Here is a 19,518-nt window from a genome sequence, read left to right as displayed (position 1 = left end):
TCCCAGTCACATGTGGGTCAAACGCCTCGAAAAAACATCAAGATGGCGGGTCAAGAGTTCTTTTTTTTTTACGAGATCATCACACAGAATACAGATTCAAAGTGTCTTTGGATGACATTTTTCTGACAGCTAACGTCTTAAAGCTCAGATAGCGTCATGAATGAGAACGCCTCAGTCACGCACCCGTTTGATCGGGAAGAGGAAGTTTCTGAAGAACAACTGTTTACCTCGTTCTGTAATCATCTTACTTTGGGCCAATGGGAGTTGACTCGAGTATGTCTCCGTGGATTACACAAGAAAAGGAATGAGCTAAAGAAGCCCTTGAAGGAGATTCTGAGGGCGATAATAGATCAACCCCATCATGCAAGGTAGATAATTATTCGGTTTTAATACAATTTCCTCATTAATTTTTGCATGCTTTTTCTCTGATTTACTTTGCAATATTTTCAGTTGTGGTTCCCAGTCTGTTCCCTCTCCATTTCATTTATCATGGCTTTGCTTGATGGAATATTTGGATTTGTTCACTGATGAAGAGGTTGGTCCACATTAACCTTAATTCTCTTGTCCTGTGGTATAAGCGTTACAAAATAAAATAAGTAGAGGGGAGCTGGGGGTTTGCCTTCGACTGACATGTTCCATATTCCACTTATGGAGTTGGCATCGTGTGCATCAATTTTGTCTGTGCCCTGCTCTGAGAGTTATATTCTGGGGTCCTCTGTTGTTGTGGCAGTGCACTGTAAGTTCACTACACACTATGTCACCCGGGTGACTGATGGCAAAATTTTTTTTCTCGATCGTCCGTCCTGGAAACTTCGTTCTGCTCTTCCTAAAAACTGTGTATTGATATTTATGTACTTTTGCATCACTAACAAAATCTGTACCTTGCTTAGTTCGCATTTTTTAGTGTTAAAGTAGAATTGTCGGTCCTATATATTTTTCTGGCAGAAAGTGGTTTATTTTTTAGGTCTCCCATCCAGATACTAGCCCCACCAGATAGGGATTAAGTTCAGTGACCTTTTGTTTTAGAAAGCTGTCAGATGCTCAAAGTGCACACGTAAACTTGAGGTGAAAAAGAAGTTGTAAGGGAACTTGAAAATTATCAACATGTCAGCCCCAAAGCCAATGTATCTCTTCAATCTTTCTGGGTTTAGTATTTTGCCAGTAACCACTTGTCTTCTCAGGGGGGCTATTTACCTAAGATGTCTTCCATGGCATTAAAAGATAACTTAAATCTACTGGAAGACAAAGCACAGCTCAGTTGACAATATGGAATAAAGTGCTGTGTTGCTGCACTACCACACGTATGCAAGGCGTGCTAATTTTTTTTGTCATCGAAAAACATTATCTGCCTTTACATGTACTTCATTTAATTTGCACTCTTGCCAATTAGTAGGCAATTGTGCTTATCAATATAAACTAATGACCTAAATGAAACAATGGTCATTATCATTGTTTTTATTAATAACACCCCATTGCACAGGAAGCCCACCTTGAATTTCTCCTCTTTGAATCATTGACAGACATTAGTAGTAGTAGTAGTAGTAGTAGTGGTAGTGGTAGTGGTAGTGGTAGTGGTAGTGGTAGTGGTAGTGGTAGTGGTAGTGGTAGTGGTAGTGGTAGTGGTAGTGGTAGTGGTAGTGGTAGTGGTAGTGGTAGTGGCATCCTCGTCTCGAAGAGGAGATTGTTAGTGCTATCGATTTAGGCAGGAACTTGTATGACTGTGTAGCCCGATCCTGGAGTAGCAGTCTCTGTTGCAGGTAGCGTAGACTTGCCTTGTGGAACCGTGCAGAGGCTGCACGTTCTTTCCTCACCGCTCTCTTGCATGTAGCCTGGACTCTAGCGTTCGCTTCCGCCTTTGAAACCCCCACTTGGACACTTTGCCGCCATGTATCTTGGTGGTTGTTGATGTCCTCCCATGCACTGGTGTCGATTAGTGCAGATCGCAAGTCTCGCTTAATGACGTCCTTGTAGCGCAGCAACGGTCGACCCACGCGACGGATGCCCTCCCGCAGTTCTCCATAGAGGATTTCTCTTGGCAGGCGGTCAGGCTCCATGCAATGTGCATGGCCAAGCCATCAAAGGCGTCGCTGAATGAGCAGTGATGGCATGCTCAGTGAGCCAGCGCACTCCAGGACCTTGGTGTTGGTGACTATGTCCTGCCACCTGGTGTGCAGCAGGCGCTGAAAGGCAGCGGAGATGGAATCCGTTGAGTCGCCACTCTTGGATCATTGGCAGACAATCCAATGATTCCAGATACAATTAAGTAGTGTCATGGCCATGTCATGGCCGCGGACAGAAAAAAATTATGACTGGGGCAATGTCCATGGTTTAATTTCTTTTTGTAGGTACCGGTATTTAGGGTGTTTTTAGTGCCTATATGTAAAGACAGCTCCCGGATGAAAAAACAGTTACATGAAAAATGACTGAGGCACGTGCCTCGGATTTCCTCATACAGGCTAGGACCTTGAGTGTATCAATGTAATTTTGATACAGTGTAGTCTAGAATGCTTCTCAAAGAACTAAGGGCACTAAGGGTGTAGGTCAGGGGCACCCAACAAGCCATTTTTTCAAAATTCATCAAAATATATCATAGCCATATTTGAATAAACCACAAATGAGGCGTTATCTGTGCAATTTCTCTAACTGCTAGGAAATTTTTTTTTCTGCTGCATGCTGGGCATGCTCAAAAAAAGGTTCAAATTTTGAAGCTCACGGATAATATTATTGAAAATGACCAACAACAACCAAAAATCTACTTTATTCAAACACCATAATTTTACACTGGCTACAAAGTAAACAAATTTTGTCGCAGTATTCTGAATAACAAGGGCACATAAACTACTGAAACATTTCTCAAAAGAGACAAGGATATCGTCCTAAAATCGCGAAGAAACTCAAAGAGTTATTACATGTTATAAGACAGTTCACAAGATAGGAATATTTCATTGTGATGTACATTTATGTCATGGTCATTTGACGAAAAGGGACTTTTGCAAGCTTACTAGTGTTTTTGTGCTTGCTCTCAAAGCATTATTTCTCGTATAAATCTTCTGCAATGATCTTCTTTAAGAATTGGCCTACATATTGCAAAAGTTTTTCTTGGTCAAAACGAGAATGACCAGACCTGGTTGTCGTTATATTTGCTGTGGCTGGCTAAAAGCATGATCTAAGAGAGTGAGTGCGGGCCCTTAAAAGGAAAAGATTAATAATTAATTTTGTATTATTTCACTTTATCTCTCAAACTGCCGGTTAATTTAACCACTTTTGTCAGAAGTTTGCGTTAGAGAAAAAGCAACCAACAATGCCACACTCATGTTCATTCAATGGGCGTTGGGCAACCTGTGATAAGAAAGCACTAGCCCGAAATGTCGTTGCACCCGCCCCGGGCTTTCAGACAGCCTTTGTTGGGTGCCCCTGGTAGGTGTTAATAGTTTCAGGATTACTCTTCCTTGCAAATCCTACAATAAATCAGGCGTACTTCAGTCAATATCATATTAAGATTTCGGACCAAAAAAGAACAGAAGATTGACTATTATAGCTTTTAGCTTTATGCCGGTATCCAATTGTACCAATGCACAAACCCTAAGACACTTATCTTGCAAACATGGATTTGATATTCCCCCTACCAGGAAGACACTTAAATCACAAATTTATCCTTTTTAAAGGGATTACACCTGAATGACCTAATGCCCTCAAGGTCAAAATACTTTTTATGACTAACCTTTAAGATCTAAAGTAGAGATTTGTCCCCACGTAATCTCGTACCCAGATCTCTTGTGGCACTTGCCACAAGAGATCTGGGTACGAGATTAGTCCCCACACAACCTTCACAACAACAAACTCCCACATAATGACCTGGATGGTATTTTGGAGGTTAGTGTAACTGCTCTGTCATTGGCTCTGTCTCACAACCATTGTATATAAATTTTAAATCTCCCACGTACTATTCACACAATGTATAGCTGTAGTATACAGCTCCTGATGTTGTGTTTTGATACTTATACCCGGTAATAATTAATGTAGCTTGCTTGGCAGCATTGTATATATATATATTTTTTTTTTTTTTTTAATTATTATTATTATTATTTTTTTTGAGAAAAAGGTTAATACTGTTTATTAGAACAGATGAGAAAAATCTGCTTAAAGTTTAAGGGAGTTTGATGAGTGCTGGACAAACTTCTTTTTGTCTCTTGATCCACCCTTGATAGAAGTATCCTTACTTAACGTGACTATCACCTTTTACAGGACCAGATTCCAGAACCCATTGTAAAGAAAGTTGAGTTTGGCCTTCTTCTCTACCTTGCTTGTCCAAATGCACCTCAGAATGTGATACAGGTGAACCTCCTAATACATAGCGATCATATTTACCACTGTTGTTTTAAACCCATTGATCCGTCAGCCCTGGGAGGACCTCAGTTGATGAGTAAAATTGTCTGGAGTCAATAGGTTATTAATAATAATAAAAGAAATAATAATGGTAGTTTTGGTTCATTTCTTGTTTTCTGAATCTACCTTAAAAAGATCTTAGTTAGGGATTTCTGAATAAGAATCCTTGCAAATCTTGAAAAAAAAAAAAGGTTCACAAAAATGTGCTTACTTACTGTGAATGCTGTATGTCTCAACAGAGCTTTATTAATTTTGAAAATTGCAAGGCTTAGTGTTCGAAAAATCAATTCTATATTGATTTTTAACACTTCGGCTGAGTAGCTAACAAAGAAGGTAATAAGGTGGCAGTATTTGTTGTCAGCTGGCTCTTTTGGCAATCCCATACCTAAAACGGCCATAAAATAGCTTCCTGTTTTCTTCAAAACATTGTTAAGTCAGTGGGGCAATGAAAGAAATTTCATGTAATAGTATGTAAAAAGAGCTGTCAGTTTCTGTTATTGGTATTTCAGGAAGTCCACAATGAGTTGCACTTATTAGTTTACCAGCATGTGATGTTTGTTCCTTCAACAGGATATAGATGACTATCACAGTCAGATTGTTTACAGAGATCCTGATCTGTTTGCCACAGGAGTGTCTGATTTCTCTTCATCAGCTTTGTCCTTTTTAAGGTCACTCCTCTCTGATAGTCCCCAGTTTGGGCAAGCTGTTATCAATGACCTCACGTCTAAAGGAAAGGGTTTTCTGAAGAACAATCAGCTACTACAACAACTTTACCTGGATGTCATTGATGAGCAGCTGAAATTTCTGGACAGTAAAAACATTGTTGAGATGCATTCTAATTCCTCTTTCCCTATCGGCAATGAGGGAAATGCTGAAGAGTGTATGGTGCATAAGTCTAAGTGTATATATCAAATGCTGTCATACATGAAACCAACTCCTGAAATGCTTGACTTGTCCAGTCGTCTAGATGAACTTTTCAAGACGTTAATCAACCTGATAAATGGAAGAGAGTGCAGCGGTCTTGACAAGGGGACTTTATATTCCTGCCTCCTCAGCCAGTCATCAACATACCTGATTGAAAAGTTCTGCAGGATTGAAAACCAGTTGAGATTCAGTGCAGAGGACCACAGCGAATTGTCATCATCTAGATTCCAGTTGGAGGGATTAAGGCAAATTTTCACTGTTGGTCCTGCAGTTCAAGTATGTTACACCCAGTCCTTTATGGAAAACAGACGAAATGCTTGGCAGTACCTGTTTTTTCATGCCTTGCTTGGAAACCATGTCATGGAGAATGTTGTTGTAAGATACAGTCTGTATTTATTATTTTATGTAAATACTTGTTTTTACTTATTGAACCCCATGTCATTGTGAATGACGTTTTTAGTGTTCATACATAAACATCTTTTTTTTTTCATTATTTTCCAGGAAACAGCTTTAGTGTTTGTCAAAGAAGGTGATTTTGTTTGTTTGAATCAGCTCCTTTCCCCTGTGGAGTTCTCAAGACTCAAGCCTCTGGTTCTTCTCTTGGGTTGGCCCTACTGCTACAGCTGCGAAAATGCTAAAAATTTGTTGAATGCCTTGTGGAATCCAATGGTAAGACTTTTTGTGTCTGTTCATGTTTTTACCTTTCTTTAGCATCCTTTGATTGCTGTTGCTAGTTTCAAAAGGGAAATATCAGGGAATCTATTCATGTATTTTCTTCATGCTATTTGCAATGCCACCTGTCAACAATATGAGTCATCCTGTGCAACTTCTACCAGCTGTTTTCAGTAAGAGGAAAGTTGAATTGCTATGCCTAATAATATTGTTTAACAATTATCAGACCACTTTGTTTCTACTTTTGTTTAAGGAGAAGACAGCTCATCCTTTACTGTATCAAGCATGCCAAAAACTTGCTTATCAAGTTCAGCTTGTTCAGTGGTGTACTGAGAAAGCTCGGTGAGGATAGTATTATTTGCTATTTGATTTTAAATTGCTGTTTGTTTGTTTCATTCATGTAAAGACACAACATTCACAATGAAAATCTCCCTTGTTCAGGCTTGGACTGCTCATTATTATTATTATTATCTTGATGATTCCACATAGGTTAATTCCTGGTAATCAAAGTCTTAACTTGAGGCCTCAGATTTCCAACACCTTTCTTAGGATATTGCATCATTCTTTTCCCATCTGGGATTCCCATTTTCTTGAAGTAGAAGCCCACATGGAAAACATGGAACCCAAAACCCCAATTACCACTGGCACAACTTTTACTTTTGATTTCCATGGTCTCCCAATTTCTCTTACCAGATCTTCGTACTTCTCGCATTTTTCCATTTCTTTCTTTACCACGTTATTGTCTGGGGACTGCTATGACCACAATCATCATCATAATCATCATCAAGTAAATACAGCAGGCAACACTAAGTGTAAAAAAAGTGCTTGGATATGCTTCAACTCCTGCTTGGATGCAAATTTGGTGTGAATTTTCAAGCCAAAACTACTAATAAAATGGATTAATCACTCACTGAAAAACTATGTCCTATTAACCCATTCACCCCTAAACCGACCATACTTTGTATTTTATTTTGTCTAACGCCAGACGATTGTACTCGTCAATGGGTTAATTAATCACTCACTGACTTGAAATGATAAAGTTATAAATAGTTTTATGATGATGTTTAATTATGAACCACTTGACATCATCAGGTCACTGATTGTTAATTACTAGTTGCAATATGTATATCACATGACTGGTCAATCAAGAGACAGCAATGGACATTGCATAGCAATGCATCTAGACTGTTCACAGTCCTCTATTTTTCTGTGAAATCATTAAGATTGATCTTCAAATGTACCAAGTCAACCTTGAGAGGAGTGTCAAATCTACTTAGGGGGCAGGGGACAGTTTGAGAGATATATAATCCCCCATGCCTGTTGACTCGGTAGATTTGAAAGTCACGATGGCGGCCATTAACGGTAAGACGCGCTTGATCTTGACGATCTCACGGAAAATCAGAGGACTTTGAACAGTCTACAATGCATCCGAATCTTGTTCTTGAACTGCAGCTCCTCCCCCCTCCCCCACCCCCCTTCCCCTTCTTGTTAAGGAGCCCTAGGCTCTTGGATTATCTCCCATTTATTATTTGTCAGACAAGATTATTTATTTTGACAATAATATTCGTTACTATTATTACTGAATTGAAATTAGGAACCACTTGGAGCAGGCGTAGCTCAATTGATGGGTGTAAGTTCAATTCTCAGTGACTTCATCGTCTGTTTCAACTTCCCTCTGATTTGTGTAGCTGTAGCTTTAAATGCAGGTAAAACAGAGCACTGACAGAGGGAGCGGGGTAAAGGGTACAGCGTCGGCTTCCATTGATACCATCTTCATAACTGAAGGAACTACTGATGTTAAATAGAGTGACTTAAGTTACCTTTACCTTTTAAAACCACTTTCTTGTTGCAGTCCTCTTTTGGCAACTTCTGAATCAGGCTCAACTCGTCATCAGCAAGCATCAGAAATGTTCCAGGGTCTTGAATCACACTCTGTTTTGCATGTGCTGCACAAATCTGTCAATCTGTCTAATCTGCAAGAAAAAGAAGTTTTTGAACTGCTGAGGAAACGACCTGTATTCACTCCTCTGAATACAGACAAGGTGAAAAGAGTCGGTAAATCCCTAGAAAGTAAAGGTGTTGCACCTGTAGAAATTCTGGACAAGTTGTCAAAGGAAAAACAAGATTCTGAAATTCATCCTGAAGTTCAAAGAGACATATACCTGTATCACAGTTACTGTGCAGTAAGGAATTTTATGGGCGCTGTGTCCTTATCGGCAGAAGGGGGTTACTGCAAAGACAATAATTGGAATGCTCAATCTGAGGATAGTTGTGCTGCAGGTGATGTATCTGGTCTGTCTTCAGAATCAGTTTGGGATCAACAACCTAGTTGTATACAAGTTAAAGACAAATTAGAGGCTGGAAGATCTCACTTGTCACAGGTTCATCCACTGACATACAGAGTTGAAATTCTTGAAAACATTTTTAGTCTTCTTTTTGGTACATACGAGGATTTGTATGAAGGAAGAACACAGCAAATTGAGAGTGATGATGTGGAAACAATGGACGAGGAATCAAGAAGTTTATCAGCTAGCAATCGGACTGGAAGTTGGGAAAGCCTTGCAAGCTCAGTAGACTTAACTGCTGATAATCAGGTTCTGCTAAGTTCAACATCGCAAACTCCAGAATCTCCAAAGAAACACAAAGAAATGGCATCTGTAACAACTTCAGAATCCACCTCGAGGCGTCATCTGTTTAAGCATGAGAGGTCTGCTTCAGATTCCATTTTCTGGAAGAGGCTACAAACATTTGTGGATGAAGAGAAACAAGCATTGACTGTTACGCCACTTTCTGGTTCAACAACAAATTCAGCTTCCTGTAGTGGGAATGTTTTCTCTAGCAAAGGATCATCAAGACCTGCTGTATCTGATGACAATGATTTGAAATGCGAATTTGTCATTGATGACAAAGTGGTGCCGGATATGTTAAAGACACTAAAGGAGTGTTTGATGGATTTAAATAGTGCAAAATTCACTGAACTCCAAAAAGGTGTGTCTCCTTTTTTTGTAGCCTGTGTAGAGACCCCATCCAGGTTGGTTATGGAAGCTTGCATGCACAATGAAAATTATTCCTTTATGTTGATGAGTTGCTCACTTGTGTGACTTTCGTTGTTCCTTTCTCTATCAGGAAACTCTGTTCAGTCCAATTCAAACAGGCAGGACTGGCTTCAAACATCAGTTAGCCCCAGTACCATGGAGCAGCGAATCTCCAGACTTGGACAGTACATCAATGAGGCTCAGTGGAGATTCCAGCTGGTCTCGTGGAGGAATGAATCAAACAGCCGCAAGAACAAGCCATTCAGGAGAAGATCGAACAGGAAACTCCAACGGAAAGGGAGCTCACATGAACTCAACTTGAAAGCAGAGGCTGCTCAAGGTGAAGACTCTGGTGACACTTTGATACATGTAGAAGGTAATACTGGTGAGAACAGCAGGTTTTTCCTGTTTTGTGCAAAGAGAGGGCAAGGCAGTCTTTTTTTTTCTGGTACTTTTCTGATGTTTTTGTAAACTGTGTAGTATAAACTCAGGTTTTAAGGAAAATAGTCATTTCAGTTTGTTTTTCATTCAGTATTCTTCCTGTCATTGTTACATTAAGGCGATGTAACAATGCCATGTAATGAGTTATTGTTGATAACCAATTTCTTTAAAGAAATTTCAAGAAAAACGAGAAGTAAGGGAGCAGCGTCAGTAGAAAATTCTTGTGAATCAAGCTCTCAGCTCAGCCAGGAAACGGTAACCACAGGTAATGAATTACAGTCAATATTTTTGTAAGATTAAAATGTTTACCAAGTTATTGTTTACTTGATCAGAGAACTGATGGAAACTTTTTTTTGTTTTTTTTTTAAGAACCAGAAGAGAATAGAGGGAGAGACCATAGGAAGAAAATTCAAAGGCACAGAAGAACATCACGAGCTTCAGGAAAAGAATCATCTGGCCTGCTAACCAAAAATGACAGCATGATTTCACGCATGCTGTCTTCACCAGACACTCTGATCTTCATGTGCATGAGAAAAGACAACTATGAAAGAGCTCGTCAAGTCATCAAAATGTTTAATATAGCAGAGGAACCCAGTGCTCAAGCAGCAGTGTTTGCAGAGAAGTATGCCAAAAAAGTCAAACATTTGGAGAGTTTGCAACCTAAAACAAAGCGAGCCATGACTCCAGGAATTATGAAGTCACAAAACTCTCTTGGGGTGCTTGGTGCTGTTGCCATGGCAGCTGCCTCTGGCTCCCAGACGTCACTGGTTTCCAGTCAAATTGAGGAGTTGCTTTCTACTCCCTCACTGGCCGCTGTTTTGAATCCAAGCGTGAAGCCCGAGGACTTGGTGACTGGGAATTCATCTCTTGTCAAGTGTTTTGATCCTCAGTTTGTTCCAACGATGTTATACTTGGATCTGGCATGTACAGTGTCTGTAGCTTGGTCGACGTGTAAGGCCTTGCTTGACATGGCTAAAAGTCGTATTATTAAAGGTACCAATGATTGATATTGAGTTTTCTAAAATTTCAAATCAATCTAGCAACTCTGGCCAGTCACAACCATCGGAGACCTTTAAATGAACCAATCACAGCTGGAAACAAGCTCATCCAGCACATAATTATACAGTCAACCTCGTTTCCATGGTCTCTTTGTCAATGAGGAGAGATGCCCTGGTTGGGGCTGGTCATGTGGCTCTCCACAGCAAACATTTTCCCACTGGGGTCGAGACTTCATCATAATATTATTTTGACCTGCAACTGGGCAAAAGCATAATCGTTTGACAAGGCATTTTTTTCAATAAATAATCTTTACTTTACCGTGTAAGTTTCAAAAAGGTCAAAACAGCTGATGTTATATTCCCACAGGAGAGTGGTCAAGCTAAAAACAAGTTAGAGCTTTTGTGACCAATAAGACCGTTGATGTCGAGCGGTGATTAAAGTTTGCAAAAAAGAAGATTTCATAAGTAGCTAAAGTTGCTTCTACAGAACATCTATACTATCATAAAAAAATACACCACAGACTACATTTGCTTGATAAAATGTCTCTTTTATTTTACCAGCACTAAAATTAATATATACTTCACAATTTGTGTTATAAATTAATCGCTAAAGCCTGGTGTGCAGTTGCAAAAATATAACAGCGACAATATTTTACATGAAATTGTTTCACGACGAAACTTTCTTTTCTTTAATTGTGGCAAACTATTAGTAGCCTTCATTATCACTCAATTCGACTGCTCACTTGAGCTTGTTTAAGTATTAAAGTTTGAATCCGGACCTTCTCACGGGCATACAAAAATTCGAAGGACACAAGTATATTTTCTGTTGCCTCCAATCAATTTGACAACAACATTTTGCATTTCATGTTTAATTCCATGTGTAGTACATTCAATACCTTGCCGTGAAACATTTTGTCCATGGTCATCTGGCCACAAAATTAAGTGCATTGTGATTGCCTTCCTCGCAATAATGACAATGTCTACACTGCTACCCCTCCCCAAACACACATTTAAGAAATCTCCCAGATTTTGGGAGACACATGACCAGTGTCAACCAGGGTCTCTTTTCAACAACAATGGAGACCCTGGGAACGAGATTGATATACAGTATGTTGTAAGCAAGTCAATTTTGATTGGTTGAAGAACTAGGGATTTTCTCTGCCAATCACTGAGTGTACTGATCAAAAACTGAGGCACTTGGGAAATGATTCCATCAAGTGCTGAAGCAATTATTGCTGTGGAATATAATTATTATTGTAACTGGTATTTTCTCTGGTGTTTGAACATGTAGTCCCACCACTTAGTTCAGCAAAGCCAAGTATTGCCCTTCCTGGCATCAGATCATTCTTGAATCAAGTGGATGAGTTGTTAAATCAAGAGCAGTCCAGTGGTAAGCCCCAGCTGCCCTCAGGTGGTATTACTTTTGCCATGACTCCAAAGTCTAATGCAATGGATCTTCTGCTTTTTGGTTCCCATCCATTGAACCCAAAAGATATGAATGCCCACAAAAGGATTCTGGCTATTCAAGAAGAAGCATTTAGGTATGTCAGGCAGCTGTCAGGTTGTAAGGTATACCGGTACAGTTAGATATGTTAAGAACTGTGTATGTGATGGGAGAAGAACTGATAAGGGTAACTTGCATTTTTCACCCTATCATTTTATATTTGGATCACAAAATCAAACTCCTGAGATCTTTTTTTTTTAACCAATTTAAATTGCCACCTGTTCTGTTTCACTGCAGGCGAATGGAACAGGCACTTGAAGAAGGTGACACATTTATTCACAGTGTAGATGAGCTTACTAAACCAGCCCCAGGCCATAAACATGTTGGTCGTCAACTTTCTTTCAAAAAAACTGAGAAAAGGCTGATGGTGAGAGTGGCATTGGTGGAGTTACAAGAAGCCTTCAGCTGCATCAGAAATCCCAGTCACATGACAAGAGCTCTTGGAGGGGGTCTGGAAGAGAGATATGATTATGTGTCTAGCTTGTTTAAACATGTTGACTCCCTGGCGACACTTCTATTGACGTGGAAGTCTGCTGGTGTGTATAAAAGGAATTTACAGGAAGAATGAAAGCATTATTTATTGTATCAAACCCACAATAAATGCAAACATTACTTTCTTTGAAGCAAAAGGTGCCCAGGAATTCCTTGTTTGTCTGATGTTATACAGCAAAATCTTTGTTACGTGTTAAATTTGAATTCAGGTCAAAATTGTTTTAACCCTTTAAGCCCTGAGGGGTTCCCCATTGACGAGTAAAATCGTCTGGCGTTAGACAGAGTAAAATCTATAAGTGCCATTTGACACTATCGGGGCTGAAAGGGTTAAACGGGGACATAGTTTTTTCACGCTGTTAGCTTAACCCTTTAAGCCCCGAGGGGTTCCTCATTGAAGAGTAAAATCGTCTGGCGTTAGACAGAGTAAAATCCATTTGGCACAATCGGGGCTGAAAGGGTTAACCCAGGTTAATATGTAAATTCTTGGTCTCTTTTTATTTATGATAATGAATGCCAGACACAAAGAAATTACAAATCAACCTACATTAAAATCATTTTGACCTGAAATCAAATGTAACCTGTAACATCTTTAAGTGGCCATTATAGGACGCACAGGGTTGAATCTACTGGGAGTTTGTGCCAGTTAAGAAAAGTCATACAATGTACTTTTTACCTTATCACTAATGTGCCTTCTTTATATTTCAGATATTCTATCAAACACTGAAACGAACATGATGATGTCTTCCAATCCTTTTGTTGTGTTAAAAGAAGGAATAGCTGAGACCCTGGGAAAACCTTTGTTTCAAATGAACATTCCACCAAAAGAGTAAGTTTCCCTCACATTATTTTGTTTCTGTGTGTGGAGTAGGGCTGTGTGATGATTGCCAAAGTTTCAAAATTAAATTTGTTTCTTTTGGTTATTTGAGTTAGGTTAGTGCATCTGCACTGCTGTTCTTAATGTCGATGTTTTGATCAGTGGCTGCTCCGAAAACCAGGATTTTAAACTGACCGATTATGTGCTCAGTATTAGGCTCAGTTTGGGAGAGATGTCAATTTGAAAAATGGATTGTTCTTGTGGATGTCACGTTCTCACCATTGAATAATTTGACACTGCGTGATTGGTAGCAGTCACACTAAACTGCAGGTTGTTGTTACCCAGATGGGTGGCTGAGTGTACTCATGAGTGTTGGAATTGCTGCTGCGAAAAGATGAAATGGCTGACACAAATTGGCATAAACCTCATCAAACAAGCCATAGGTCCTCAATTTGCTCTGATGAAGCGCTGATTCTCAAAATGTCAGCCATTTTGTCTTTTCACCATGTGAGATTGCAGAAAATTAATTCAGTTTTTAAAGGAACGAGGCAGGATACAATGTATTCTAATGAGTTGCAAATTAGATGTAAGGTGGTTTTCTGCAATTCTGCACTTTAGTGCAATTCAAACTAAACAAACCAAATTTCCATGTTCTGCAGAAGCACTGACGCAGCAGCAGCGCTGCTGTTTCTTCAGTAACTAAACCCTTCATTCATTCATTTATAGTCTTCAGAGGGACTGTTGTTTGAGACTGTCATTTCAACACCCTGAACAGAAGAGAACCTGGGGCACCCAGCAGAAAATATTTCCAAAATGCATAGTAATGGGCAAAAAAATTAAAAGAAAACACTAATAAAAACAATTTTTGAGTTTTTTTTAATTTTGCTGGGAAAAAACAGGTGTTCCACACTTCCAGGATGATTGTGAGCAAATTCCAGCCACATGTAGATAGTGTGGGAAACTCCCACACGTCCCAGCAAGCCATCTTTCTGTCACTGTTTCCCAGCCAGCAAACAACCTTGTGAGCTAAACTGCTCACCAAACCAGCCAAGACAGGTTTTTTTTTTGTCAGCATGTGAGAACTTGAACCAGCAGTGAGCTTCTCGTGAATGAGTTCTCCTCCACTCTCCCCCAGTTTCTGTTGTCATCCAGCCAGCACAAATTGAAGTGCTAAAAACACTCATAGTTTCTCAGTGAAAGAGTATGAAAGGTGTTCTGCAAATAAACACTTTGCAGTGGAAATTCAGCTGGCTTGAGTTATATTCTCCAGCCAGCTGAATTTCCACTGCGGAACAGATATTTTGCAGAGCGCCTTTGTTGGTGCCCCTGGAGAACTTGAGGTCCACTTAGTTTGTTGAAATGTCAGTTTGAAACAACAGTTTTTCTCAGGACTAAGTATCAAGTGGTTTTTATTGGTAAAAAGTAGCCTAACTAACCCTAAGGATAGAATGTTTCTTTGTTAAATATTACAAGTACTGCTTTGACATAGGCTGGAGGATGAGGCAAAGAAGCTGCATATAAACCTATCCAAGGTGATTGTCTACAATTGCTGTCCCCCTGTGATATCACAAGGGAGAGTGCCATACCGAGGTTGGTATTATGGCTTATTAATAATTAATGAATTTCAAGTCAGAGATTTTACAACTATTATTGTAAAAACTCTGACTTGCAATTTTTTGACTTGGGAATCTCCAAGGCACAGCTATTTAATCTAAGTCAGAATTTATTAAAGTGTGGTTTTCAACAGTCATTTGTCAACAGAACCTCTTCAACCTCTTGCACATCCATAACTTATTTTGATGCGCCAATCATTTGCAGATGTCCACTGGCCATCCTCTGATCCTGTCATCCTCAATACAGCTAAACTATGGACTGACAGTGTCCGCGATCCTAATACTGTTGTCAGAGATTTGCTATCCAGGATGATCAAAATGCTCAAGGGTTTGTTAAATTTTTCTTTGATATGTCAGGCCCCTTCAAACAACTCTCTAATATTTTGAGCTATACTGAACCTATCCAAAAATTATTTTGTTCTAATTTGACCAACAAAGCCTCATTCCAAAGAAACAATTCTTCTGTCTGATAAAGTAGTTGCCAGGCAACAAACAAAAGAATGACTGAAAAATGTGAGTCCTAGGCCAAGGTTTTCGTTTGAGGCCAGACGTTTCATCCGGTGGTTTCCCATTCCATGTCCAGGACTTTGACGCCAATATTTGAGGGGTTTGTTTTATTTTTTAGTATAATTTTTTTACTTCCTTTTTGAAGAGAATTTGAGTAAACTCCAGCCTTGCCTGGGAAACTGATTCTTGGATTCCAGAAACACTGGAAACAGCGTTTCTAAATGTTCTTTTTTTTTAATTCCTGGGGGGAGGGGGAGCATGCCCCCACACCCTCCTAGATAGCTAGCACAGATCAAAGGCGGATAATTAAGAGCTCAAATTATGACATAATTAAGTCTGATGTCCTGGTGTGTGACATTCTTTTTTAGATGTGGCAGAAGCAAATGGTGGTGTGGTTGATGCACAGTCAGCGGATAATGCTATAAAAGCACCCGAGTTTCAGTCCATCGCTCGTGATGCGGCCGAACTCCAAGCTTTAAACCTCGATCTCCTCGTCACAGACACTGCAAAAGCTTGCTTCTTTGTCAATACGTTGAATCTCTTGATTGCACATGCATCGCTTATTCAGTTTGCGGCCAGCACCATAAATGACGTGGGTGACAGGGCTTCGTATATTACCCGGCATGCCTCATTTACCCGGCTAATGGATTCATTGTCGTCCTCTGGAGGAGGAAGAGAAAAAGGTGGAGAAGCAGTTCCTCTGACTGCCCTAGAGAGGATTGCTTTTCTAAAACAACACTGCTACTTTATTGGACAACTTGGAGTTGTCAGGTGAGAGGACACATAACAAACAGCAGCTCTGCAGATGCTGCGATTAACTTGTATATCCTTGTTAATATTTTTGCAAACTGAGGATTACAGTGCAAAAGGCTGACTCTGGCCCTTGGAATTGTCTATTTGAGTTCATTGTTCGATGCACGCGCGTTTTTGAGACGCAGACGGCAACCGGAAGAGAACATTTCGCGTTCCAGAACAGTGGTGTCTCCAAGATTTTTACACCAGTCCTCTCTAATAAAGAAACGATACTTAGCAATGTAAATGTGGTTGTGTGAAGACTAGTTAAAAGGGAAAACAGCTCACTTCCGGTTGTCGTCTGCGTCTTAAAAGCGCCCGTGCTTTAGCTCCCTACTAGGGAGTTTTAGCCCCCGACGCTTTTGAACCGCAGACGGCAACTGGAAATGAACCTTTCGCGTGTCAGGACTGTAGTGTCTCCCAGATTTTTAACCTAATCATCTCTAATGGAGGGAAGATACTTAACAATATAATATTGGTAGTGAACAGACAAGTTAAAATGGAAAACAACTCACTTCCGGTTGCCGTCCGCGACTCAAAAACGTCACGTGCTCCCTACTATTTCATATCCAACGCGCGTTCATGGAATAATTGTTAAATATATCATATGACCTTATAAGGAGACTGATTGCGCCACTCGTTTTGTAAAATTGACATATCTTCCGGTCGTTTTGTACAACTGAAACAACTTCGGGTCGTTTTGAAAAATTGAAACAGTCCGGAGTTTAATTAAATTTAGTAAAGCAATTGTTATTCCATTCCTCCTTGTAGGATATGAGATTGATCATAGCCTCTTAAGGACGGTGAATGAAGGGGTAGTTTCTAAAGAAACTGTGGTGCTGCGTCGGTGGGGAAGTAGTGTACAAAAATTTGGTTTTATCAACGGAGTTGATAATGTAAATTGGCCACCGTACAGAGATTCTAAAAGCTGACGTTTCGAGCGTTAGCCCTTCGTCAGAGCGAATCGAGAGATTATGGGTTACGTGTAGTTTTTATAGTAGAGTAGGAGCTACGCTATTGGTGGTAACATGGCAACGTGAAAAATAGGAATATATTAGTTAAATGAAAAGCGTTCGTTAATACCGTGAGGATTAAGGGTGCCGATTTGAAAGATGAATTTTTTGTTCCAGATTCTTGCGGCTTTCCGTCGTACCTAGATGTAGGGAAAGGCCGCAGATAGCCATGTGTGTTTTGGAGTGGTTAGGCAGATTAAAATGGCGAGCGACTGGTTTAGGTGCATCCTTGTCATTCTTCTCAACATCGCGAAGGTGTTCGCGGAATCGGTCACCTAGTCGTCTACCTGTCTCGCCAATGTATAATTTATTGCATAACGTACAGGTTATGCAATAGATGACATTTGCGGAGGTACATGTGAAACGATCGGTGATCTTAACAGATCGCTTAGGTCCCGATATCTTGCTAGTGTTAACAATGAAAAGACAAGTTTTGCATCGTGAGCGCGCGCATTTGAAAGTGCCGGGTTGCTCGTTAGTTTTGAGCGCGCTTCTAACTAAAAAGTTGCCTACGTTTTTGTCGCGTTTGAATGAAATAAGTGGAGGTTGCGAAAAGATTCTACCAGCACCACCCATTGGAAATCCGAGTATCTCGAGATGCGCAGAACGTATGCGCAATAACAATAGTGGGTACCGTCCTTAATGTCCAACCCGTACTCATGGATTGATTTTTAAATGACTTTTGTGAAATTCGTGCTCCTCCTTGTCTCTTTATTTTCTCTTGTCTTGTTGAACGATTACTTAATAATGATATGCACAGAAATATCGGTAACCCCGAAGTTAAGTCACTCTAAAGATCACTTTGTCGAAAGGTCATTCCGCGTTATCAGTAGTTTCAGTGAAAGCTTCTTTCATCCAGGTGGTCTTTGTTTACCAACAAATGGTATTTTTTTAGCCATGAAAATGGATAAGCTTCAATGAAATGGCAAAGTTAATAGGATAGGATTGGATAGGATAGCCGTGCTATTAATCACCATCACGACATCGGACCAAAGGCGTACGTAAGGCGTCTACCTTTGATGTTGAAGCACAGCACCACGGCCAGTTGTAATTAACTATGAGTCGATTTTGATGAGGCTGTGAAACGTGTTGGTTGAAACAATTTTTTTACTAATGCTTTGGTCTTTGCTTTTAGCGCGTTTGACCTTCAATACGTCATTTTACACAAAGGGGTTGTTCCGCCCAGCACATTCGGAGACGGCGTGGTCATGTGTTTTCCAGGTTCGAATAATGACGATTATTTACAAAGCATGTTATGTGTGACAAGATAATCGAACTCTTCCGTAGGCCACGCCCACGATCCTGAGACCACTCTCATCATCTTTATCCTAACCTCAGAACAGGACCAACAATTCCCCTTTTACCCCACTTCACCAAACACAGTCTTTCTTAGGAAGAATCGTAAGTAACCCAGCCGTGTGTCGAATTGTTTTTGAGGGGATAGGGATGAAAATAAGAACATCTACCTGAGGAAGCTATAAATCCTCCAACAAGTCCCTGCTGTACAGTAGGCCAGACACTACATCATGGGCTGAACACTGACTCCTTGTCTTTGTGAACAGTGTATTTGTTCATTAATTTTCCACAAACGTCTTGAGACGTAGCCTTTGCTTTGTTGTCATCATCTGATAACACAATGAAGTCAAACAATTTCTTGATTTCTCTAGAGCGATCCAAGGATGAAGCCAAGAGAAAGTACAAACTTAGCACCGCTGAAAAACGCATCATCTTTGCCATCTGTGATGGCTGTGTGTCTTCACCGCAACTTCAGGTGAACCTTATCTTGAAATCAAGTTTTTAAGCGTACAGAACTAATCATAGTCTTGAGAAACGGGCGTTTACTTGTTCAGTTCATGCAAGGAGCAAGAGTATTACTCTTTTCGCTGTAAAGTAATTTGTGACGTTTCATTTTTCATGCAGGTGTTTGATGTCGATGAATTTGATGTGCAACTCTCAGCTGCTGTGGTTTCCTACATCAATTCCCGAGTTTCTCTAAATCAACTGACAGGACAAGTGACACTGCCTGAAATTCTTCACTGGTACAGAAAGGACTTTGAAATAAGAGCTTTAGACACTGTTGATTCACCCGCGGGACGGGATGTGTCTATATTACTTCAGATGGAGCCTTATTTATATCCCAGTACCGCTGACAAGCTCCAGCAAATGCTTCCGACGATCACAGAAATAAGCTTCACTCCATTTTGTTGGACGTTTAGTTACAGGTTTGAGCCTGCAATGCTCGAGCGCTCATCCTCGGGTTCAGTTCTCCAGCGCTCAAACTCGGCCCCTGACAGCCTGCATTTGAGCGTGGAGTTATCAACACTTGC

General features: G+C 40.2%; 1 protein-coding gene across 3 annotated transcripts in view; it reads left to right on the top strand.

Moving 5' to 3' along the window:
• Positions 1-33: 33 nt before the first annotated feature.
• LOC137978732 (zinc finger FYVE domain-containing protein 26-like) overlaps positions 34-19,518 on the top strand; it is a 41,358-nt gene continuing 21,873 nt past the window's right edge. The window contains exons 1-19 of one of the 3 annotated variants that reach the window (XM_068825767.1): positions 34-368; positions 451-535; positions 4,246-4,335; positions 4,957-5,685; positions 5,812-5,979; positions 6,236-6,324; positions 7,835-8,970; positions 9,109-9,357; positions 9,631-9,723; positions 9,828-10,451; positions 11,748-11,997; positions 12,198-12,496; positions 13,158-13,278; positions 14,756-14,856; positions 15,085-15,207; positions 15,755-16,157; positions 18,327-18,412; positions 18,859-18,962; positions 19,112-19,518. The exon at positions 19,112-19,518 is cut by the window's right edge and continues 892 nt beyond it. In XM_068825767.1, coding sequence (XP_068681868.1) covers positions 157-368; positions 451-535; positions 4,246-4,335; positions 4,957-5,685; positions 5,812-5,979; positions 6,236-6,324; positions 7,835-8,970; positions 9,109-9,357; positions 9,631-9,723; positions 9,828-10,451; positions 11,748-11,997; positions 12,198-12,496; positions 13,158-13,278; positions 14,756-14,856; positions 15,085-15,207; positions 15,755-16,157; positions 18,327-18,412; positions 18,859-18,962; positions 19,112-19,518 — 5,369 coding nt within the window. In that variant the 5' untranslated portion in view covers positions 34-156. Of the gene's footprint in view, positions 369-450; positions 536-4,245; positions 4,336-4,956; positions 5,686-5,811; positions 5,980-6,235; positions 6,325-7,834; positions 8,971-9,108; positions 9,403-9,630; positions 9,724-9,827; positions 10,452-11,747; positions 11,998-12,197; positions 12,497-13,157; positions 13,279-14,755; positions 14,857-15,084; positions 15,208-15,754; positions 16,158-18,326; positions 18,413-18,858; positions 18,963-19,111 lie in introns of all 3 variants that reach the window. The other 2 variants (XM_068825766.1, XM_068825765.1) reach the window with 2 other exon arrangements.

The sequence above is a fragment of the Montipora foliosa genome, chromosome 12 (genome assembly GCF_036669935.1).
Source record: "Montipora foliosa isolate CH-2021 chromosome 12, ASM3666993v2, whole genome shotgun sequence".
Lineage (NCBI taxonomy): Eukaryota > Metazoa > Cnidaria > Anthozoa > Scleractinia > Acroporidae > Montipora > Montipora foliosa.
The sequence above is the reverse complement of the archived record's forward strand: the minus strand, read 5'-3'. Positions and strand labels throughout refer to the sequence as shown.